This window comes from Ctenopharyngodon idella, chromosome 20, assembly GCF_019924925.1.
Source record: "Ctenopharyngodon idella isolate HZGC_01 chromosome 20, HZGC01, whole genome shotgun sequence".
Lineage (NCBI taxonomy): Eukaryota > Metazoa > Chordata > Actinopteri > Cypriniformes > Xenocyprididae > Ctenopharyngodon > Ctenopharyngodon idella.
The window spans coordinates 8422010-8443768 of NC_067239.1; the positions used below are offsets into that span (position 1 = coordinate 8422010).

The window sequence follows — 21759 nt, forward strand, 5'->3', positions numbered from 1 at the left end:
GTGTGAGGAGTCGCCTGTCAATTGTGTCATACCCGCGTTAACCATAGACATTATGATAAACACTAGACGCCCTATTGGCCTCTTGGACTGTTGCTGCGATATGTCAACGAGTCTGCCATATTGTGCGGGGCAAGACTGCGCTGTTAACAAATACAAGTAAACGGGCGAGCTGCGGTTTTTCTGGATAAAAACAAAAATAACGTTTACATTTATCAACCGATTTCATTGGTTTATAATGTATGTGGTGTACAAAAAGTTCTAGTTACTTAAAATCTCTATAGTTAGACATATAAAATATTTATTTTAATAAGAAATAGTCAAAGTTCAGGCTTGTCATGTATTTGGCTGCTTTATTCTTGCATAAGAATTGTGAAAACGCCCATACTGAGATACAATTTAATTTTCACATTAAATGAAATAAAGTTTTCTTATTGTGGAAAAGGTATTTTCTGTCTTTAACACAATTTTAGCTTTTCTTGAGCTTAGAATTGACCACCATTGATAAAATGAAAAAAAAAATCATCAAATACAAATCACACAGGCTGCTTTCTGTATTTTTATAGCACTAAGAAAATAAAGATGCATATTTAAACTTCAGGAAATTTAGTTTATAAAATAAGATATAAGCTAAAACTATATTAGAAATCGTGTAAACTCATGTCTCAACTTTCATAGCTAACTAGCGACATCGCTATTTTAGTCTGACTGACTCCGGTAGCCAACTACTATCAATATAATTATATAATGACCAAATACAACCAGAAACAAATGTTCAGTCTTACAGGTGAAAGGTCATTCCCCGAGACCTGTTTTCAATTGTGCAGCGATTTGTACAGCCCCAAGCAGCACACGAAGCAGACATTTTTCTCAATTCCAGTTATGAGCGTTATGGGAACGTTGCCCCGCACAATATGGCGGCGCCGTTGACGTACGGTCCAGCGGCTAATAGGGCGTCTAGTGTTTTTTATAATGTCTATGGCGTTAACCCCATAGACTGTAAAAAAAAAATATGGACGTAGTGTCCGAGACGTCACCCGTAGATTTCTGAATAGCATTTTTGAAGCGCCATCTTAGCAGTGCTTCAACTGAAAATGGGCAGAGGCGGGACGTGGTTGGAACCAAGGTGACTGGTTACTGAAACCACACCCGCCTAGCTCGACGTGATCGTGTTAGCAGGCAAAGGATCTATCTAAAATATTAATAAAGATAACAAGTTATAGAAAGTTCTAAAGATTTACTGTCAATCTACAGTGTCTTTTTTACGATATAGATGCTCCAACACCAGTAATTAATTTGTGTCGGGTGTGCAAATAACAACACGAAAAATCAAACGGGTCTTTATACCTTTATAATGAAATAGCGATCGCGAGATGAATCCAATCCGTGGCACTTAATTGGGTAAAATTTCCATAAGTGTCCATTGCAAAACAAACAGTACTTTTTGTCTACAAAAGCGTTAAATCCATGAAATATTGATATATTATCCATTGTTTGCATCACATTTCTTCTGAATGATCTGCTCTCCATCATCGTTCTTCAAGAAATGATGCAACCTGAACAGCGTTTATGATGTAAAACTATGTGATCGTACATTAACTCTCACAAACAAATGAGTCCACGTCCAAAATATAATTTTTCAAAATAGTACAGCAGTTTTAGTTATAATATCCAAGCAGTGCTGTCGGAGTTTAATATTCTCCCGCCATTGTCATTGTAGTAAATCTCACAAACAAAACTTTAAGCCAATGCCACGATCCAACAACGTGTGTTCTGTTTATCTTCCGCATGCGAGCACATCTACACAGACGCAAATCTGTCTCGAGTCTCGACGATTAACGCAGCAAGCCATATTATTTTATAATTGTATAAAATAATCCAGAAAAAAGCACAAATACGGCAGAGATGGCAAATTTAGCGGCTGGAATTAGCTAAGTGACGGCTCACAGCAGACAGCAGCGGCAATCTACCTGTCACTCAAGTGACCACGCCCTTAATTATGCAGACCTTTAAGGCTTAATATAATAAATATATAACTTTAAATATATAAAAATAAAAATAAATATATAACTTTAAGGCTTAATATAATAAATATATAAAAAAATTCACCCCCCTCAGAGATGTCATGAAGGGCAAAATTAGCAGTATAGACCAAAACCACAATTTGTACCAAGCTGTAAACATGTTTTCTGCTGTAAAGTTTGCCATTTTAACATGGGGCTCAATGAGATTCTGCTCTCTTTTGGAACCTGTCCCTAGCGGCCAGTCGATGAATTGCAGTTTAAGTCACAGACCAAACTCACTATACATCATACTAATAAAGCATGTAAAAAAAAAAAAAAAAGGATGAGTCCTGAATGATCTCAACGCGTTTAATAACACGTTAAGCCTTTTCCTCCCATAGAAAAACGTTATAAGAAAACGCTTAATATGGCTTAATGTACTAAGAAAGACAGTGATATTAACAGACCAAACTCAGTAAACATCATACTAATAAAGTAAAACAGTTGAGCCCATAATGTGAACGCAACGTGTTTAAATTCACGAGCGTTTTCCTCACATAGAAAACTGTTGAGAAACGTTGCTTAATGTAGCCTACTAAGTGATATTAAAAGATCAAATTCGGCACAAACCAATTTTTCTGTATATTCTTTAATATAGTGTTTACTAGTGTTGTCAAAAGTACCGGTACTTCGGTATCAAGTCGGTACTGAAATTTTGAAAATGTGACAATACCCGCATTTCTGTAGTACCGGTAGTAGCCTACCGAGAATCCGGGTGTATTCGGTACCCACTGATAGGGCTGTGCCAGTATTTACTTGAATATGAGACGAGTGAAGCACAAAGCTTTGTTTACAAAAGAAATAATAGGTTAGCAATTAAATGTGACATCGCAGCCATGGAAACATTTTGGTTCATGCCGAATGAGAGAGGTAGGGGAGTCCATAAATAAAAGCTTTGTATTCTGTTTTGCGAATCACGATCTGGTCACCCGATTAGCAGAGAATTTAATAATATTCCATATTCCACTGAACATGGAATATCTGTTTCTTTTCCCACATCTTCACTCACGAAGATTCGTTCGCTTTTAGGCCTAAGGCTATTCGCATTCTTTACTGTAGTAAAGTAGAAAAAACACCGTAGGCCAGAAACCTTTTTGCTTGCACGTCAGTTTCTATTTAACACAGTTTGTGCTTGTTATTAGACTTAATAAGGCGCGTCAAGTTGATTTGTATAGCGCGTTTCACACACGCTGGTGATTTTTACTTTCGCTTTCCCTGGCAGCGCTAAATCAAATATAGCCTGAATGTGTGAAGATAAAACTCGCTCTTTAGACCTTTTACAACAAGTGTCAGTTCCTTGTAACATCAGGAGATAACATGAAGATATTACTAAAGCGAAATGGTCTCTTTCCTGCTCGTGTCCCACATCCCTCTCAAAGAGCAGAGCAGTAGGCTATATGACGCATCTTTGTGTAGAAATAAAAAACGAATGTTTTTTTTTTTTTAAATAATATTTAACTTTATTATTATTTAGGTTACCATTATTTACCGATATTTATTTCATAGTTTTACAGGTTGTAGTGTGTCGTTTCATTGAAGGAATAGCTAAAATAAACACGCGCGTCTGTTACAAAATGGATGTTTGAGCATTTATTTATTTTTTTATATTTCAAAATTTATTTCATTGAGGTATATATACACACACAAACACACAAGCTCCAAATATTTATATGTATGATTACCATATTTAATATGTTTTTAAAATAGGCTATATAAAATAGTAAAATAGTTCCAACAGATTTTGCTGCGGTACCGAAATTGGTACCGAGAACCGTAACATTTTTATGGTATTGGTACCGACTACTGGAATTTTGGTACCGTGACAACACTACACTGTTAAAAATTGTCCCGTTAAAAAACAGTAAGTAACTGGCAGCACGGTTGCCAGCAAGTTACTGTTAAATTAACAGTGTCTTGCTGTTGTTGAAATTTACAGTTTGTTACTGTTTTTGTAAATACAGCATAAAGCTGTTATTTTCTACATTAACAGTAAATTACTGTCAAAAGCATTAACAGTTAATTAATGTTTATTTGCACTTTTTAACTGTACGCTACAAATATGTTGTTATATTGAGAAATGGACTGCTAAGAAAAAAAGGTGGAATTATTTTTCTAGATTTTATGAATTACCCCTTAGAAGTCTTGCTTTAAAACCATGTTTTAATACAATGTACAAATATATCCTTTGAAACATTAAACATTTAACACAATGCAGTGTAACTTCAAAATGTGCTTTATTAAAACTTTGAAAAACTTGAAAAAAAAAGCCACTTTAATAACAAAATATTCTCAAAATTAGTGGCTGATGCAATTGGAATGACTAAAACTTAAGCTTCACAATAAAATGTTTAACTGAATAAACAAAACATTTATATAACATTAGAAACAACTAAATGAGTGACTCAGAGAACTACTGAGTGAATAAGAATTACTGAATGAAGAAAGAATTCAATGAAGAATGAAGTCAAAATGTAGGTATTCAAGAATGAACACCTGAAAAAAATTGTGTGACTAACACACTAAAAGCATGTTTTTTTTTTTTTTTCGAAGAGTATGTGTGAGGTGTTTGTGTGTGGTATGTTAGTGAATGAGTGGGTTCACTTATATGAAGTCCCACTCAAAGTCCATTAGCTTCTTAAGTAGACTGGCAACCCGAGTGTTGACTGATTTCTTTTTGTGGGCGACCTTCCCTGTCCGCTTTGATAAGACTTGTCCACCCTTGGTGCCTTTTTCAGGATTTATTCCAATGAAGCGCCTGAAAAACAAATGCGTACATTCAGAATTAGTGTGGGTAAACGTTTACATAACGAGAATGTGAATAGAAATTAAGGTAACACTTTACAATACGGGTGCGCTAATATGCATTAATTCATGCTTAACTAATGCACAGATAATCATGAGTTAATGTATGACTTATGAAGAAGTAAACCATTTATTAATGATTACTGCATCAGCAACTAATGAAGATTCTACATGACTAATATATTAAGTAATCATTAAATTGTTAAATGTGTCATAATGTATTAATTCCCTAATAACATATTATATTAACTAATAATGTAAATTAATGTGTTAATTACCACAATCGGTCAAAGCCATGCATTTCAACTTCCAGTTGTCTGCTTTCATTAATCATTAGCTAATGATTTACAAAGGTATCATGTTATGACTTTACTTGTTGAGGCACATGACTATTAACTAATTTAAAATTAATTCAAAACCCATAACCACAATTACATATTACTTTTAGATTAGATTAACAATTAGTTAATACTAAGTGGCCTATGAGAAGCACATGAGGATTCACAGCAATATCCCTAACTTGTTTCTTCATTGTTGCATCCAGGACTGTAACAGGAAGTTTGTGAAATTAGCAGCTTTGAAATCACATCTTTACAGACACCACAATGATTCTGTGCTGGTGCCTAGATCACATGTGTACCCTGCAGTAGACTTTGCGTGCCATGTTGACTTGTGTAGTGCTAAATGTGATACACTAACTCAGTTTTATTCCCATCTTAAAGCGCACATTAAAGAGGGACGAAGAGTGACATGCCCTTTTAAGCAGTGTGATAAATCATTTTCAGTGATATCCACCTTTACCTCTCACCATCAATTATAGTAGAAAAGGCAACTGAATTTTTTCCATGTGTCCACATAACTGACACGCAAACATGCTGACAAGTCAAAATGGACAGTCTTTGGGCACGAAAATCTCAACAACAAAAAAATATCCACTGAAATAAAATGTCCTTTAGCATACTGTACTGGGCAAAGTAACATTACAATACAAACCATCAACATAAAAAAAATGAACAGGAATTATTCTTAATGAGTATTGTAACGCGCCACTTATTCTATCAAGCTAACTTAAATCGAAGCAATCCAAAATACAGCCAACACTAAAGAAACAAAACAGCAACACTAGTAAAGAAAAACTCCCCTCATAATACAGTTATGTACAAATTAGAACAAGCTTACCCAAATTTGCAAGCACAACGTTATTGAAATCAACGTTTTGTCTAATATAAACTAAATGTATATTAGGCAATAAATGAAAAGATCTCAAGCTAAAATTAGCAAACAAGATGACGACAATTTCAGCGCATTAGGCTACAAATACATCAATATTACTTTGTTGCTATGATGTTAAAGGCTTACTTTGCAGAAGAGTTTATAGTATATCATATTTGAAATACTTATATAGTTATATATTGAACTCACCTTGTAATCGGGAAATATCTGAATCAGAAATCCTGCTCCACTCTGTGACGCAGTTTGCACGTTGACGGGTTTAGCACTAAAATGGACGTATAAAACAGTTAGAAGCTCAGCATCCACAATTATTACAGTTATTTGCACAGTTATTAACGTGTAGCCTATCTTGTGTAAAATGAGCAAGGCAAAGGTGCACTCACCGGTTAAATCACATTGTAAAGACGGATGAAAATCCACATGTGCTCGCTGCAGTTTTCAGTTCCAAAAATACTGTTAAGTACTGTTTTCTTTCCTTCGTGGAATAAATACGGTAAAATGCCGTTAAAATTTGTCTACGTCATTTCACCAACCGTAAAAAAACAGTAATGCGCTGCTTTTTAATATAACACGATTATACTGTAAAAATTTTGCCGTAAATTAACAGCAATATTTAACAGTGTAGTGTTTACTAAGTTTGGTGTTTTAATGGCACTGTCTTTTTCTTGAATGGAGGAGAACACGTTTAATTAAATGTGTTGCGTTCATATTCTGGGTTCATCTGGTTTTCTGTCCGTAGTGTGCTTTATTATGGTGTTTTGGTTCGTTAATAAACTGTCTTAAGGCACCCCCAGTTGTGTCCTGGCGCCGGCTCTGTCCTGACATCGTCAATTACCTGGTTTATGGTATCAGTGCCGCAAGAGTTTCAGACCCTTTAAGCAATTAAAAGCATTTTTTTTTAAGTTTAAGTTATTAGCAAGCAGCATTATTTAGAGAAAACTGCTTGACATCACTAACCAGTCTATGACTCAGTAGGCGAAAATATTATTATTTTTACAATAATAAGCATCAGAACTGTAATAAAAGTGGAGCGCAACCTTCCTTACCAAGTATGACTGAGCTCTCGCATTTTACAGGTTTGTGGGTTTGTAATTCAGCCACAGCAGAATTGTTCATATGCTTCTAATGATTTAAAGGGTCTGAACTCTTGCATTGTGTAGGCACTGATACTATATAAACCAGTTAATTGACGATGTCAGGGTATGTGACAGGTGTTGGTGCTTCTGGGTCTTTCGCAGGTCGCACGGGTCGATGCTTTTAAAGTCAAGCATTTTCTCTAAATGACGCTGCTTTGGCGGTGTAATTTAGTCTCCCCCGATAGAGCCCCTTTCCTTTCACTTTCTCCTTCTCCATGTATTCCCATAAAACTGCGCTGTATCGCAAAATTTATTTATTAGATTAATCTGCTCTCTCTCTCTCTGTTGCTCTTTATCTCGGGCTCGCTGAAAAAGTTACCTAGCAACGGATAGCGTATCCTGCTAATATGGCGGCGCCTTCCCGAAATGCAACGCGGAGTGAAAACATCGTGACATAACTCCTCATTCTCTATTGCGTTGCGGTTGGTATACACCGGTTTTTAAACTTTTTTTTAGCGCGACCCTTTTTATTTACGTGACCCATAGGCCAATACAACCATGTAGCTAAACAAACTGAAGGTAAATCTGCGTTGCTCTCATGGTGGTTATACCTCTCTCTTTCAGTTAAGTGGAGCAGTGCTATTGCTGAATGGCACGGATTGCACTACGGACTATTGTACCTTTTATATGTTTTTTTTAACTGTATTTTATTTTTTATAATGAACAAGCTGCGATGTCACGTTTAAAGTGCTTTGTTGTGTGTGCGTGAGGCGCGGGCGCGATCAAACAGCTGTTTTTGCAGGGGACTTGCTTCATCGTCATGGCAACGGTTCGTGGCCAGGTCAGATTACGTCAGAGTTTGTTGCCGTTTGTTGGAAAACTGTTCACACTGTTCACATTCCACGACCCAACAAACGACGATTAAACATGTTCAGTCGGGTGAAAACAGATTCCGACCAACGTCCAGGAAGGAAGCCAAGCAAAGGAAACAAATAAGAAGTGTTGTAACTGTAAATCTGTTTTGAAATAAGTTGTTTTTCAAATAAAGGTTTCCAAGTGATATCAGATTGTTTGCGGTTATTACTTACCCTGTAACTACATGAAACAAGAGTGTAACAAGCACCACTTTAATTTACAGCCCGCAATGTCATGCTTACCCTGTAACTACATGAAACAAAAGTATATTTCCCCATGTATTAAAAAAGATTGCAATAGTTCTTTCTACTTGCCTTGAAACAACTTAATCAGTGCACTTTCTCGCTAAATTGCTCCCAAATGTAAGATTGTTGTCTATCATAATAGTATAAGTACCCCTTAGTTCTAAAATACTTACAGTATAGTAAATAATGTGTTATTTTCCTGGTTGTTACCCCTTTATTCCCAAGACTTTACATATTGTTCCCCTACTTACATGTACTTACTTTATAGGTACACTATAATTATCTAAAGTTATGCTGTAAATTCTTTGTAATTACGCAGTACTTTCTGGGCTGTAATCTAAAGCGTTACTGCATAATCTTATTAACTGCTTATCTCCTGAAATGCAACTTTCTTTATCACACAAATCCCGGCATGCAGTCAGTTTTACTGGTTAGGGTTAGGGTAGGTTTAGGGGTTAGCATTTGTTGTAACATAGCATTTTGTAGGAAATCAGCACTGTAGAATCGGCTGTAGGGCGGGGTTTGCGCTGAACTGGATTGGGGGAAAAAAATGTGTGTCATGTGCCTATCTGCCAATGGGAGGAAGCCACGCCCTGTTTTAGAGCTCCCACCCCCATTTGGAGATCTCCAGGCTTGCAGCTATACACTTCTCGAAAATTCAGTCAGTGGCAGGGAAAGTGTAAAGCAGACTTGAAGTAAATTCCTATGTACACTACCAGTGGACTAGCCTACACAAAAATTCAGATCAGAATTATGAACATATCTGTTTTCTTTATAAATCAATATTTTCAAACAATGCAAGTTTGTAAACAGTGTAAAACTGGAAAAAAAAAACTGCTTTTCCAACTGCTTTTCAACCTCTTTTCTTCAAAACTTTACACACACAAAATGCAAAATGCCTCACATCTCTTGCAAAATGAAGCACTGTATTCAAAATATCACAAGCACACCACAAAAGCAAACATTTGTCTTACGTTGCAAACACCTTTGCCATAATATTCTATTTTGGGATATATCATATACACACACAGTTATTCAAAACCTGACGCTCTTCTATCATGAGCTCCTATGTACATTTCTGTACAAGATTGAAAGTAACTGGCAGAGAGATGTTGAAAAACTCACAGTAAATGCGAAAGCAAGATTGAAACCAAACTTTTTTTTTTTTTACTGTAGCATTTGTGGTTGTGAATACAGTATTACACAGTATGAAAGAAAAGAAATACATCAACCATGTGCACAGAAACAATGTTTGTGTTTGAAAAAGGAAATCAAGATACTTCCTGTTAGATTGTTGTGTATTACATAGAGAATTGTGTGCTGTGTTTTGCAAAAGGCCAAGAATTAGTGTATGGCTTTGCAGATTTGGTTTGTGGTTCTGGTGTTTGAGTGTCAGGTTTCAGAAACTGTGTGACAAAGAAGGATTTTGTGTGTAAGCAGTTGAAAAAAAAAAAAACTGTAAAAGGCTACTCAAGCAAATGATTAAACACAACTACAAGCCAAGTACACTTAAAATACTTAATTATACTTTTAAGTATATCTCGATCAAAAGACTGAGTACAAGTATACTTACACTTTTCTGTGAGTACAAGTCAAGTATACTTAAGTGCAATTTTAAGTATATTTCTGAGATGCACATACAGTATACTTCTGTGAAGTACATAAAAAGTAGATTGAAAGTATACTTTCTTATTTTTAGTTTAAAAGAAGTATACTAATAGCACACTTGAATAAACTACTTTTTCATAAGGGAAGTTCAAAAGAACAGCATTTATTTGAAATAGAAATATTTTGTAACATTATAAATGTCTTTACTGTCACTTCTGATCAACTTAATGCACCTTTGCTGAATACAATTATTGATAACTAACTTATGAATGGTAGTAGGTAATTTTATAATAAATATATGTCCATAATGTAATACAAATCTTATTGAAGCGAATAATATTGACAGTGACGCTTGAAACATAACAAACTGCACAAACAAAATACATACACAAATATTAAATATTTAATCATTATACACCAAATGAGACATGTAACATGCTAATCGCTGCTTACACATCATAAACCTTGAATAACAAAAGTACCATACAAATGTAATAAGAATGTTGATGCAGATTTATTAATATCAAAACTGACCTGAGAGAGTGAATCAATTAAATCATCAGAAAATAATACACAGTGACATACATTTTGCTTCTTTTGTCGATGTAATTATGCATTCTGACCTGAAGGAGGAGTAAAATCCACTATTATACTAGAGTAATTAAATCTTGAATCAGCTTGGACATGTTACAAACTGCTGGAAAGAGCATTTGCTTCATTTGTTGTAGAACAATTTAATAAAACAATGTATAGCAAGTGACACTTTGAGAGTGATTCCTGTTTGGCTTTCCAAACCTCTTGATACGGTTTCTTTTTTTTAGGTACTTTTTCTTTTTTGAACTGGCTGAATGCAGAATCAACTCTAACCACAAATCACTAACATATGTGTCCTTTTTTTTTTTTTTTTGAAAAACAGAATTTTAGTTACTCTAAGATTGCTGGGCAGTTTCTAGTACAGTCAGCTCTTCTCCAATTATATAAATAGATCGCCTCTGAGAATAAAGATTTCATTACAGCAGAGATCATAAAGGGTTTTGTTTTTTCATTTTAGGAGTTGAAAGACTCTCTGGATGAACTTGTGTGTTTGTTTCAGAGTCTGGTAAAGCTCAGCTGCATTTTAATGTTGAAAAAATCCATTCTGAATGTGGCCTGCAGATGCAGCAAAATGAGGTTCCTAAAACGTTTTGAGTGTGGTCTTGAGTTGTAACGTTTCAGCAACAGATATCCGGTCATGATAAAAGCTCAAGCCTGTCAGAAGCTCAATGTCTCTGATTCGCGCCACATGAAGCTGAACCCAGTCCTGTAGCCATGAGTAGTCTGTGCCATTCTGGGGAAGTAAAAAAGGAAGTAAAACAAAAAAAGTAAGTGTAAAAAATAAATGCATAATGAGATATGAGAGAGAAATCCTTAGCTGTATTTGATTAATCTCCTGAATTTTTCTTTTTTTAATATACTTTTTTCCATATTATGCTTACACTTGTGAAAAAGAAGTACACTTTAGCATACTTTTAAGAGTACTTATTACAGAGTTAATACACTTTCAAAGAATATACTTAACTGTGAACTGAGTGTAATGTTTTCAGACACATAATGTAGTTGCATCCTTAATTGAATTATAGTTTAGATTTATATTAAATGCTTAAGAGTGCTTTTTGACCCACTTAAGTAAGACTTAAGTACATCTTTATTGGTATTTTCATAGTACTTCTATTGTCTTTGTAATATGGTTAAAGTGCACTGACGAATGTACTGACAAGCGTCATTTTCGTTCATCTTAAGAACACAAATTAAGATATTTTTGATGAAATCCAGGGAGGTATCTGACTCATCCATAGACAGCAATCTAATCACCACTTTCAAAGTCCAGATAGGTACTAAAGACATTGTTAAAACAGTCAACGTGACTGCAGTGGTTCAACCTTAATTTCATGAAGCGACGAGAATACTTTTTGTGCGCAAAAACAAAACAAAAATAACGACTTTATTCAACAATCTCTTCTCTTCCCTATCATTATCCTTACGCAGTTAACGCAGTAAGCACTGTGAAGGCTTCCGAGTTTACGTCCGAATGCTGCCTCAGTATTGGCCAAAGCTGCACACGTGAGCATCACGACACATGCGTGTGATGCTGATGCAGGAGCCGGCCAATCCTGAGCCGGCGTTCTGGCGTAGAACCTGGAAGCGCTGGACATAAACAATGTATGAGAATGACACAGAAGAGAAGATATTGTTTAATAAAGTAATTATTTTTGCGCACAAAAAGTATTCTTGTCGCTTTATAAAATTAAGGTTGAACCACTGCAGTCACGTCGACTGTTTTAACAATGTCTTTAGAACCTTTCTCGACCTTGACAGTGTTGATTATATTGCTGCCTATGGATGAGTCATATACCTCTCGGATTTCATCAAAAATATCTTAATTTGTGTTCTGAAGATGAATGAAGGTCTTACGGGTGTGGAACGACATGAGGGTGAATAATAAATGACAGAATTTTCATTTTTCGGTGAACTAACCATTTAAGCACACTACTTCTTTTTCACAAGGGTACTGCAGCAGATAAAAACTGCTATTCATATTTTCATTCATGGTTTCAAATCAACTAAAAGGACGACCAGGTTGTAAATTTAAATGGTAACAATTCTGCTACATAAAATTACAGTAAAATTACATGTTGATTTTACACTTATCAGTTACCAGCTGTGTTGGGGAAAGTTACTTTTAAGTAAAGCATTACAATATTTCATTATATCCTAAAAAAGTAACTAATTGCGTAAGTTACTTTTTACGGAAAGTAATGCGTTACATTACTTTTGCGTTACTTTTTCTCATCTGCTTGTTTGTTTGTTTCAATAACAAAAAAAAACTTTTATATTTTTGGCAAACGTAAAGGCCCTTTCGCACCAAAAGTGAAATGAATAAAGCCTCGGTTATGCTGCATTCACATGGGTCGTCGGCATCAAAGCTTGACTGAGGGTGTGTCTGAAGCTTGAGTTGACGCGACCGTCATAGTACAACAGCCAATTACATTACTTTCCGACACAATTGGCTAGCGTCTGTGATCTGATTGGCTGCGTTGGCGCTTGAAAAGTTGAGAAATCTTCAACTTCTGCTGCGAGCAACGCGAGTGAAACGATGCGACGGAACCCACATATGGAGTGAATATTGTGCCATAATTAAACAAACAAATCCAGCATTTTGCAAACAAACACGATCTGCTTTGCAAAGGAAAACTCGAATCAAACAAACAAAAGTGATGTGCAAATAAATGTATTATTTTACAAATATAAATAAATGAGCCTACATCATATTTCACAAATAAATACAAACCATCCTACAAATGGCATGTAACCTTTGAACAAACACCAAATCTAGTGCATACATATGCACACCTGTCACGATTGTAAGACACTTGCCTTTTTATGAGATCTCTCAGCTTGATTTTCTCACAAATGCAGTTGAGCAACTTCCTCTTCCATAACAGCAGATGGCGCTTTGCTATGGGTCAATTTACGCTAGTCTCCCGTGAGAAGCGCTGAAACATGCGTTTATAATAATAATAATAATAATAACAAATTTTATTTTATAGCGCCTTTAAAAGTTGCATCTCAAAGCACTTTACAAGAACATACAAATAAAATACAATGGAATAGGGGAAATAAAAGATAGAAACTTACATCAAAACACATTTAAAGACATATATAGTTATATATAACACAAAATAATCACGTACAGCCTGAATAAGTTTACAAGGAGTTTACAGCTGACGAAAATGAGCGGTGAACAGGTGAATTGGGTGTTTTTCAATACCAAGAATGCAAAGTTTGGTAATTCTGAATTATCTGCAAAATGCAACAGCAGCAATCTTGATAACATCACTCGGCTCACTCTGGCAACTCCAGTTATCTCTGTATGTATAACCGCTAGCAACATGTTATAAAACACCAATCTGCCTCTTTTCATTTTCATTTAAACATATTTTTATGTTTTTTTAATGTTTTTGAAAGTAGTCTCTTAATCTCACCAAGGCTGTATTTATTTGATCAAAAATACAGTAAAAACAGTAATACTGTGAAATATTACAATTTAAATGAAGTGGTTTCTGTTGTATATTTCAAAATGTAATTTATTCCTGTGATCAGAGCTGAATTTTCAGCATCATTACTCTAGTCTTCAGTGTCTCATGATCCTTCAGAAATCATCATACTCACCTGTTCACCGCTCATTTTCGTCAGCTGTAAACTCCTTGTAAACTTATTTTTTCAGGCTGTACGTGATTATTTTGTTTTATATAGAACTATATATGTCTTTAAATGTGTTTTGATGTATGTTTCTATCTTTTATTTCCCCTATTCTATTGTATTTTATTTGTATGTTCTTGTAAAGCGCTTTGAGATTCAACTTTTAAAGGCGCTTTAAAATAAAATTGGTAACACTTACAATAAGGTTCATTAGTTAACATTAGTTATCTACAATAGTTAACATGAACTAATAATGAACTGCACTTATACAGCATTTATTAATCTTTGTTAATGTTAATTTCAACATTTACTAATACATTATTAAAATCTTGTTAACATTAGTTAATGCACTGTGAACTAACATGAACAAACAATGAACAACTGTATTTTCATTAACTAACATTAACGAAGATTAGTAAATACAGTAACAAATGTATTGCTCATGGTTAGTTCATGTTAGTTAATACATTAACTAATGTTTAACTAATGAACCTTATTGTAAAGTGTTACCATAAAATGTATTATTATTATTATTATAAACGCATGTTTCAGGGCTTCTCACGGAGACTAGCGTAAATTGACCCATAGCAAAGTGCCATCTGTTGTTTTGGAAGAGGAAGTTGCTCAACTGCATTTGTGAGAAAATCTGCCTGCACACATTTGTGAGAAAATCTCATAAAAGAGATCTCATAAAAAAAAAAGAGATCTCATAAAAAGGCAAGTGTCTTACAATCGTAACAGACAGGTATGCATATGTATGCACTAGATTTGGTATTTGTTCAAAGGTTACATGCCATTTGTAGTATGGTTTGTATTTATTTGTGAAATATGATGTAGGCTCATTTATAATACATTTATTTGTTACTCCTCCTCGCTCAAACTGACCTTTGTATTTGCACATCACTTTCTGTTTGTTTGTGAGTCTAGTGTTCCTTTGCAAAGCAGATCGTGTTTGTTTGCAAAATGCTGGATTTGTTTGTTTAATTATGGCACAATATTCACTCCATACCCACAATTCAGTTCGGCAATGCATGACGTCACCCATTCAAAGTAAATGAGAAGCGTTAACGCCGACGCCCCGTGTGAATGCAGCGTTATACTCCAGTTTGGACACGTACACGGACAGCTGCGGACAGCACGGACGCGGACTATTTGTATTTATACTACTGAAAGTGTATGCTGGGGTCCGCTCTCCATGTACAGTTCCACACATGCGCAGTAGATCGGTTTAATCAGTAAACAAACATGGATTATTGCACATCATTATTATTGCACATTTGGCTGTCTTTATATTGTTTTAACGATGGATTGTACAGGTGCTTGTAGCGAAAGATTTCTTCACACAGTTGTTGTTTTTCCAGCGCATGCGCAGTTGGTGCTTTTGTAGCCCAGTGACAAGTATGCGCGGTCACAAAAAATGGGATGCACGCGGATGTCCGCAAAGAGCCTCTACGTACACCCCGATTTTTACGTCACGCAGACACTAGCAGATCCTCGCACACATGTAAAGTACACTAGCAGGCTACTTCAGTCTGAGTGAAATGGTAAAAACTACTGCTGACAAATGTAGTCAAAATTAGTAGTTACTTAATAGTAGTAGTTATTACTTTAAGCTCTCCAAAACTGTCAGTTGCAATGATCATAAGACATCACTGTTCACTACAGCTAGTATCCTGATAACATTATGGCAATTATCTGCTTATTCCTTTTTTTTAAACTCCTAGTTGTATGAATGAATGCTACATGATCCCATAATGTTTTACATTAGTCTAGTGAATATTAAAATTACTCTTGAGTGTCTCAGGTTCACTTACACAACATGCAATACAGTTAAAAAGTTACCTAACAAGCAAGTTACTCAACTACTTCCTTAATACAATCTTATGGTCAGTGTGGTTTAGATCATGAATGGCTAATTACATACATGACATGTTTCCAGACGATCAGGTCGATGAGGAAGAATGAAAGACACAGCATCTAGAGGGCCATCACACTGTCGCATAGGAAGGGACGAGTTCTTACAACTTGTAAGAATCACAAAGAAATGTGTAGGGATGGGCGGCCCATTCCTGAAAGAACAAGAGAATCATCTGAATAAGGGAGGAATTCAGTTTGAAATAAACATCTGGCCACCAGTGGGCAGTATGAGCTGTTTGTGAGGTACCAATAAGGAAACAAATGCTTCAGGTCTAAGTCCTGTTGCCAGTGTTGCCAGTGGTGTACTAGGCCTAATAAAATATTTCTCATCACATATAACCAGATTTTTGACTTGAAGCATAAAGTCGGGTCCACTTTGCATCTTATTCTGGCCAAGCATTGCTCACTTAGACAGGAAGAGACCATGTGAAGTGACCAACCACAGTTTGTTGTTTTTACGTGTCATTTAGGAAAAGATAAATCTAAAATAATTATACACTACCGCTTAAAAAGTTTAAAAGAAATTAATACTTTTATTCAAGGGGGATAAGTTTATTAAAAGTGGAAGTAAAGACATTTATAATGTTACAAATAAATAAATAAATAAATAAATAAACTTTTTATTCATCAAAGAACCCTGAAAAATATATCATGGTTTTCACAAAAATATTACGCAGTGACTCAAATCCAAATCAATAATAATAAGAAATGTTTCTTGAGCAGCAAATCAGCATATTAGACTGATTTCTGAAAGATCATGTGACACTGAAGACTGGAGTAATGCTGCTGAAAATTCAGCTTTGATCACAGAAATAATTAAATTTTAAACTATATTCAAATAGAAATCAGTATTACTGTATTTTTGTTTGTGAAAGTGCTAGGATGTTTTTGTGTACTCTGTTCAGCTAACAGATCTTTCACACTCCATCAGTAATGGTTCATTTTGCAAACTTACGGGGATCTCTTGTTCAAGAAGTCATAATTCCCATCAAAGTCGTTATCGAATATTGGTCCGCTCACAACGTTTACACCATTCAGCTCTTGTGAATACTTCACCAGCAGAACATTGTGGAAGTGATTCCAAATATCTGTTACAAAGACATTAGACATGAACAACAGTGACACAATGAACAAACATGAAAGTATGGGGTTTATGTGACAAGAAACCATGGAAATGATATGACATGCTTAAAGGAATCATGACATGATTTTTTTAAATTATTATTTTAATATGTTCCTTTAGGTTCACTTATAAAGTTTTTTGCTAATATATATATGCGAAAAAATGATTTTTTTCAACCTTGATTCTGACCCTCTGTCTGAAATGATCCATTTTTAAAGGGTTTTTAAGTGGCAGCTTCTTTAAGGCTTGTCAGTAAATGGCCACTGTTGTGATTGGCTAACGTCACTGCATAGGAAACAGTATCAAAGCCAACTCACTATTGTACGCGAGTAAGCATTTTGAAAACATCCATCATTTAAAACAGTCAATTGCAGACAAAGCATTATTAAATCATTTACTAACGGTTTGTGATGCAGCTGCTGTCAGATCCAATACAGTTGGCTACTTCATCTTTCAACAACAGTTTCTTTGCAAACTCTCCATTACACTGTGCCTCGTTTACAAAACGAAATGCTCCGAACAAACATATAATCCTACGACCCGATCCAGGATCAGTGATTACAATGGGTTATTTTCCTTTTGACACAACACTCACATCCAGTGTAGGCAAATGTCAGTCATTAAGCAACTGAACGCCAGTGGGCGTGGCCTATGGTGCAATGATATACAGTATCTCACAGAAGTGAGTACACCCCTCACATTTTTGTAAATATTTTATTATATATTTTCATGTGACAACACTGAAGAAATGACACTTTGCTACAATGTAAAGTAGTGAGTGTACAGCTTGTATAACAGTGTAAATTTGCTGTCCCCTCAAAATAACTCAACACACAGCCATTAATGTCTAAACCGCTGGCCACAAAAGTGAGTACACCCCTAAGTGAAAAGCGTAAGCGTATGGTCTGAGCACTGACAGGCTGACCCCCCACCCCTTCAACCTCTGCAGCAATGCTGGCAGCACTCATACGTCTATTTCCCAAACACAACCTCTGGATATGACGCTGAGCATGTGCACTCAACTTCTTTGGTCGACCATGGCGAGGCCTGTTCTGAGTGGAACCTGTCCTGTTAAACCGCTGTATGGTCTTGGCCACCGTGCTGCAGCTCAGTTTCAGGGTCTTGGCAATCTTCTTATAGCCTACGCCATCTTTATGTAGAGCAACAATTCTTTTTTTTTCAGATCCTCAGAGAGTTCTTTGCCATCAGGTGCCATGTTGAACTTCCAGTGACCAGTATGAGAGAGTGAGAGTGATAACACCAAATTTAACACACCTGCTACCCATTCACACCTGAGACCTTGTAACACTAACGAGTCACATGAGACCGGGGAGAGAAAATGGCTAATTGGGCCCAATTTGGAGATTTTCACTTAGGGGTGTTCTCACTTTTGTGGCCAACGGTTTAGACATCAATGGCTGTGTGTTGAGTTATTTTGAGGGGACAGCAAATTTACACTGTTATACAAGCTGTACACTCACTACTTTACATTGTAGCAAAGCGTCATTTCTTCAGTGTTGTCACATGAAAAGATATAATAAAATATTTACAAAAATGTGAGGGGTGTACTCACTTCTGTGAGATACTGTATAACTGTTCGTCGATGTCTTGCTCTAGAGGCAGTCATATGCAAATGTATTTGCCTATGTGACGTCACAGATCCCGTAGTATCCAAACGAGCAGTTTTTGGAGCTTGATTAATAAATATTTTGTTTATAATCAGGAGGACATTTTAAGATATGGAAACTGCAGGATGTTTTAATGGTACAAAGACCTCCTATATGTCAAAAGATCAAGGCAAATTTATCCTCTTTTCCAACATTGGACCAAACCGTTCTCATGCCATTCCGTGCAGATCCTGCCCAGCTGGTATAGATTTGCTTTCATTTTCCACTGTGGGGCTGATTACAGAGCTCTGTGTAAATACAAATGTGTCAGTCATTTCCTTGGTAACGCAAGAGTTTACAGATGATATGAGATGTAAACAGGGGCCGTGTTAAATTTTATTATTATTATTAGCATTAACTTCGCTAAAATATAGCCAGCTATGGAGAAACTGCAGCCAGGCAACAGACAAGTGACCAATCCTGAGTGGTGACATCACTTCACGCATTCTAATCTGAAGTGACATGTAGCCAAGTATGGTGTCACATACTCGGAATTTGTGCTCTGCATTTCACCCACGCACACACACACACACACACACACACACACACAGCAGTGAGTATTGAACACACACTGTGAACAGACACCTGGAGCATTGGGCAGCCATTTTTTTCTGTGGCGCCCGGGGACCGATTGGGGGTTAGGCACCTCAGTTGTGGGTAATGAGAATGTTCATTCACTCCCTCCACTTATATTTCTTGCTGGTACTGAGACTCAAACTTGCGACCTTCGGGTTACAAATCCGACTCTCTAACCATTAGGCCACAACTGCCCTAAGTCTATAAGCACAGTTCAGCAGAGTTCGAGAGTGGTTTGTAATCGTGCCGTACCAAGCTTTAGTAAAACCATTCCTTACCATTCTTAAAACTGATTGGCCCGACCGTGGAAAAGCGGCTTTTGATTTCTCATGTCATGACCCCTTTAATAATCCTGATATGTTTCTAACTTCAGCAAGGAACAAATGAAGCATTTTAACTGACTGAAACCAAACAAGTTCTTTTGAAGCATTTTACTTGACTGAAACCAAACAAGTTACTGCAAAAGAACCACAAAGGAATGGGAGAAAAAAAGAATCTTAATGAACCATGTTTAGTTGGGTTCTTTTGAATAATATGCCTATGTACTGGTGCACTTAAAATTTCAAACCACAAACACATTCTGATGTTCATTTTTACATTATGACTCTGTAGATGCACTAAAATACATCAATACTAATTAGTCTATCAGAAAAATGACTTCTAATGGAATACAGATAATTCTACATGAATTCTACATGAAAGTCATGGGGTTGGGGTGAGTTAGTGGAGGAATGAAATTGGTAATCTTCACTCTGATCTAAACACTTGCACAACACAGAATGAAGAAAGCGTTTACCATACACAGGTGTTGCAATTACCACTGATGAGACTCTGAGGTTAAAGCAAAACATCAATTAATTTGGTTTACAGGTCTGAATGGCATATTGCGTAAGTAACTCAATACTGTCTATAAATACAGATAGCTACTGGAATTTTACTGACATATCACTGAGAAGCCCATTTTAAATGTGTCTACAGATCCACTCAAACAGATGATCCTGGTACAGAAAGGTATCCAATTAAACAGGAACATTTCCAAGGTGGAAATGGAGGTATGTGGGATCTGGATATCAGCTAGAGGGTTGTGGAGCAATTATGAGCCGCAGGTCTGTTCTTGTTTTGAAAAAAAAAAAGAAAGAAATTATATACAGGTGCTGGTCATATAATTAGAATATCATGAAAAAGTTCATTTTTTTTATTGTAATTTATTTTAAAAAATGAAACTTTCATATATTCTAGATTCCCTACATGTAAAGTAAAACATTTCAAAAGTTTTTTTTTTTAAATTTGTTGATTAGAGCGTACAGCTAATGAAAGTCCAAAATCCAGTATCTCAAAATATTAGAATATTTACATTTGAGTTTCATTAAATGACCATCCCTACAGTATAAATTCTGGGTATCTCTTGTTCTTTGAAACCACACTAATGGGGAAGACTGCTGAATTGGCAATGGTCCAGGAGACAATCATTGACACCCTCCACAAAGAGAATAAGTCACAGAAGGTCATTACTGAATGGGGTGGCTGTTTACAGAGTGAAATATCAAAGCATATTAAATGCAAAGTTGACTGGAAGGAAGAAATTGGGTAGGCAAAGGTGCACAAGCAACAGGGATGACCGCAAGCTTGAGAATACTGTCAAGTAAAGCCGATTCAAACACTTGGGAGAGCTTCACAATGAGTAGAATGAAGCCGGAGTCAGCGCATCAAGAGTCACCACACTCAGACATCTTCAGGAAAAGGACTACCAAGCCACTTCTGAAACAGAAACAATGTCAGAAGCATCTTACCTGGGCTAAGGAGAAAAAGAACTGGACAGTGAACAGTGGTCGAAAGTCCTCTTTTCAGATAAAAGTAAATTTTGCATTTCATGTTGAAATCATGGTCCCCGAGTCTGAAGGAAGACTGGAGAGGCACAGAATCCAAGCTGCTTGAAGTCTAGTGTGAAGTTTCTGAAGTCAGTAATGATTTGGGGGGGCCGTGATGTCTGCTGGTGTTGGTCCATTGTGTTTTATCAAGTGCAAAGTCAATGCAGCCATCTTCCAGGAGATTTTGGAGCACTTTATGCTTCCATCTGCTGACAAGCTTTATGGAGATGCTGATTTCCTTTTCCAGCAGGACTTTAGCACCTGCCCACAGTGCAAAAACCACTTCCAAGTGGTTTGCTGACCATGATATTACTGTGCTTTATTGGCCAGCCAACATGCCTGACCTGAATCTATGGGATATTTTCAAGAGAAAGATGAGAAACAGTCGATCCAACAATATACAGATGATCTGAAGGCTCAATAGTGCCTC

General features: G+C 36.1%; 1 protein-coding gene across 2 annotated transcripts in view; it reads right to left on the reverse strand.

The window, feature by feature from the left end:
- Positions 1–10324: 10324 nt before the first annotated feature.
- enpp1 (ectonucleotide pyrophosphatase/phosphodiesterase 1) overlaps positions 10325–21759 on the reverse strand; it is an 83923-nt gene continuing 72488 nt past the window's right edge. For both annotated transcript variants that reach the window (XM_051875080.1, XM_051875082.1), the window contains 3 exons: positions 17051–17183; positions 16103–16247; positions 10325–11266 (listed from right to left, as the gene is read on the reverse strand). In XM_051875080.1, coding sequence (XP_051731040.1) covers positions 11114–11266; positions 16103–16247; positions 17051–17183 — 431 coding nt within the window. In that variant the 3' untranslated portion in view covers positions 10325–11113. The remainder of the gene's footprint in view (positions 11267–16102; positions 16248–17050; positions 17184–21759) is intronic.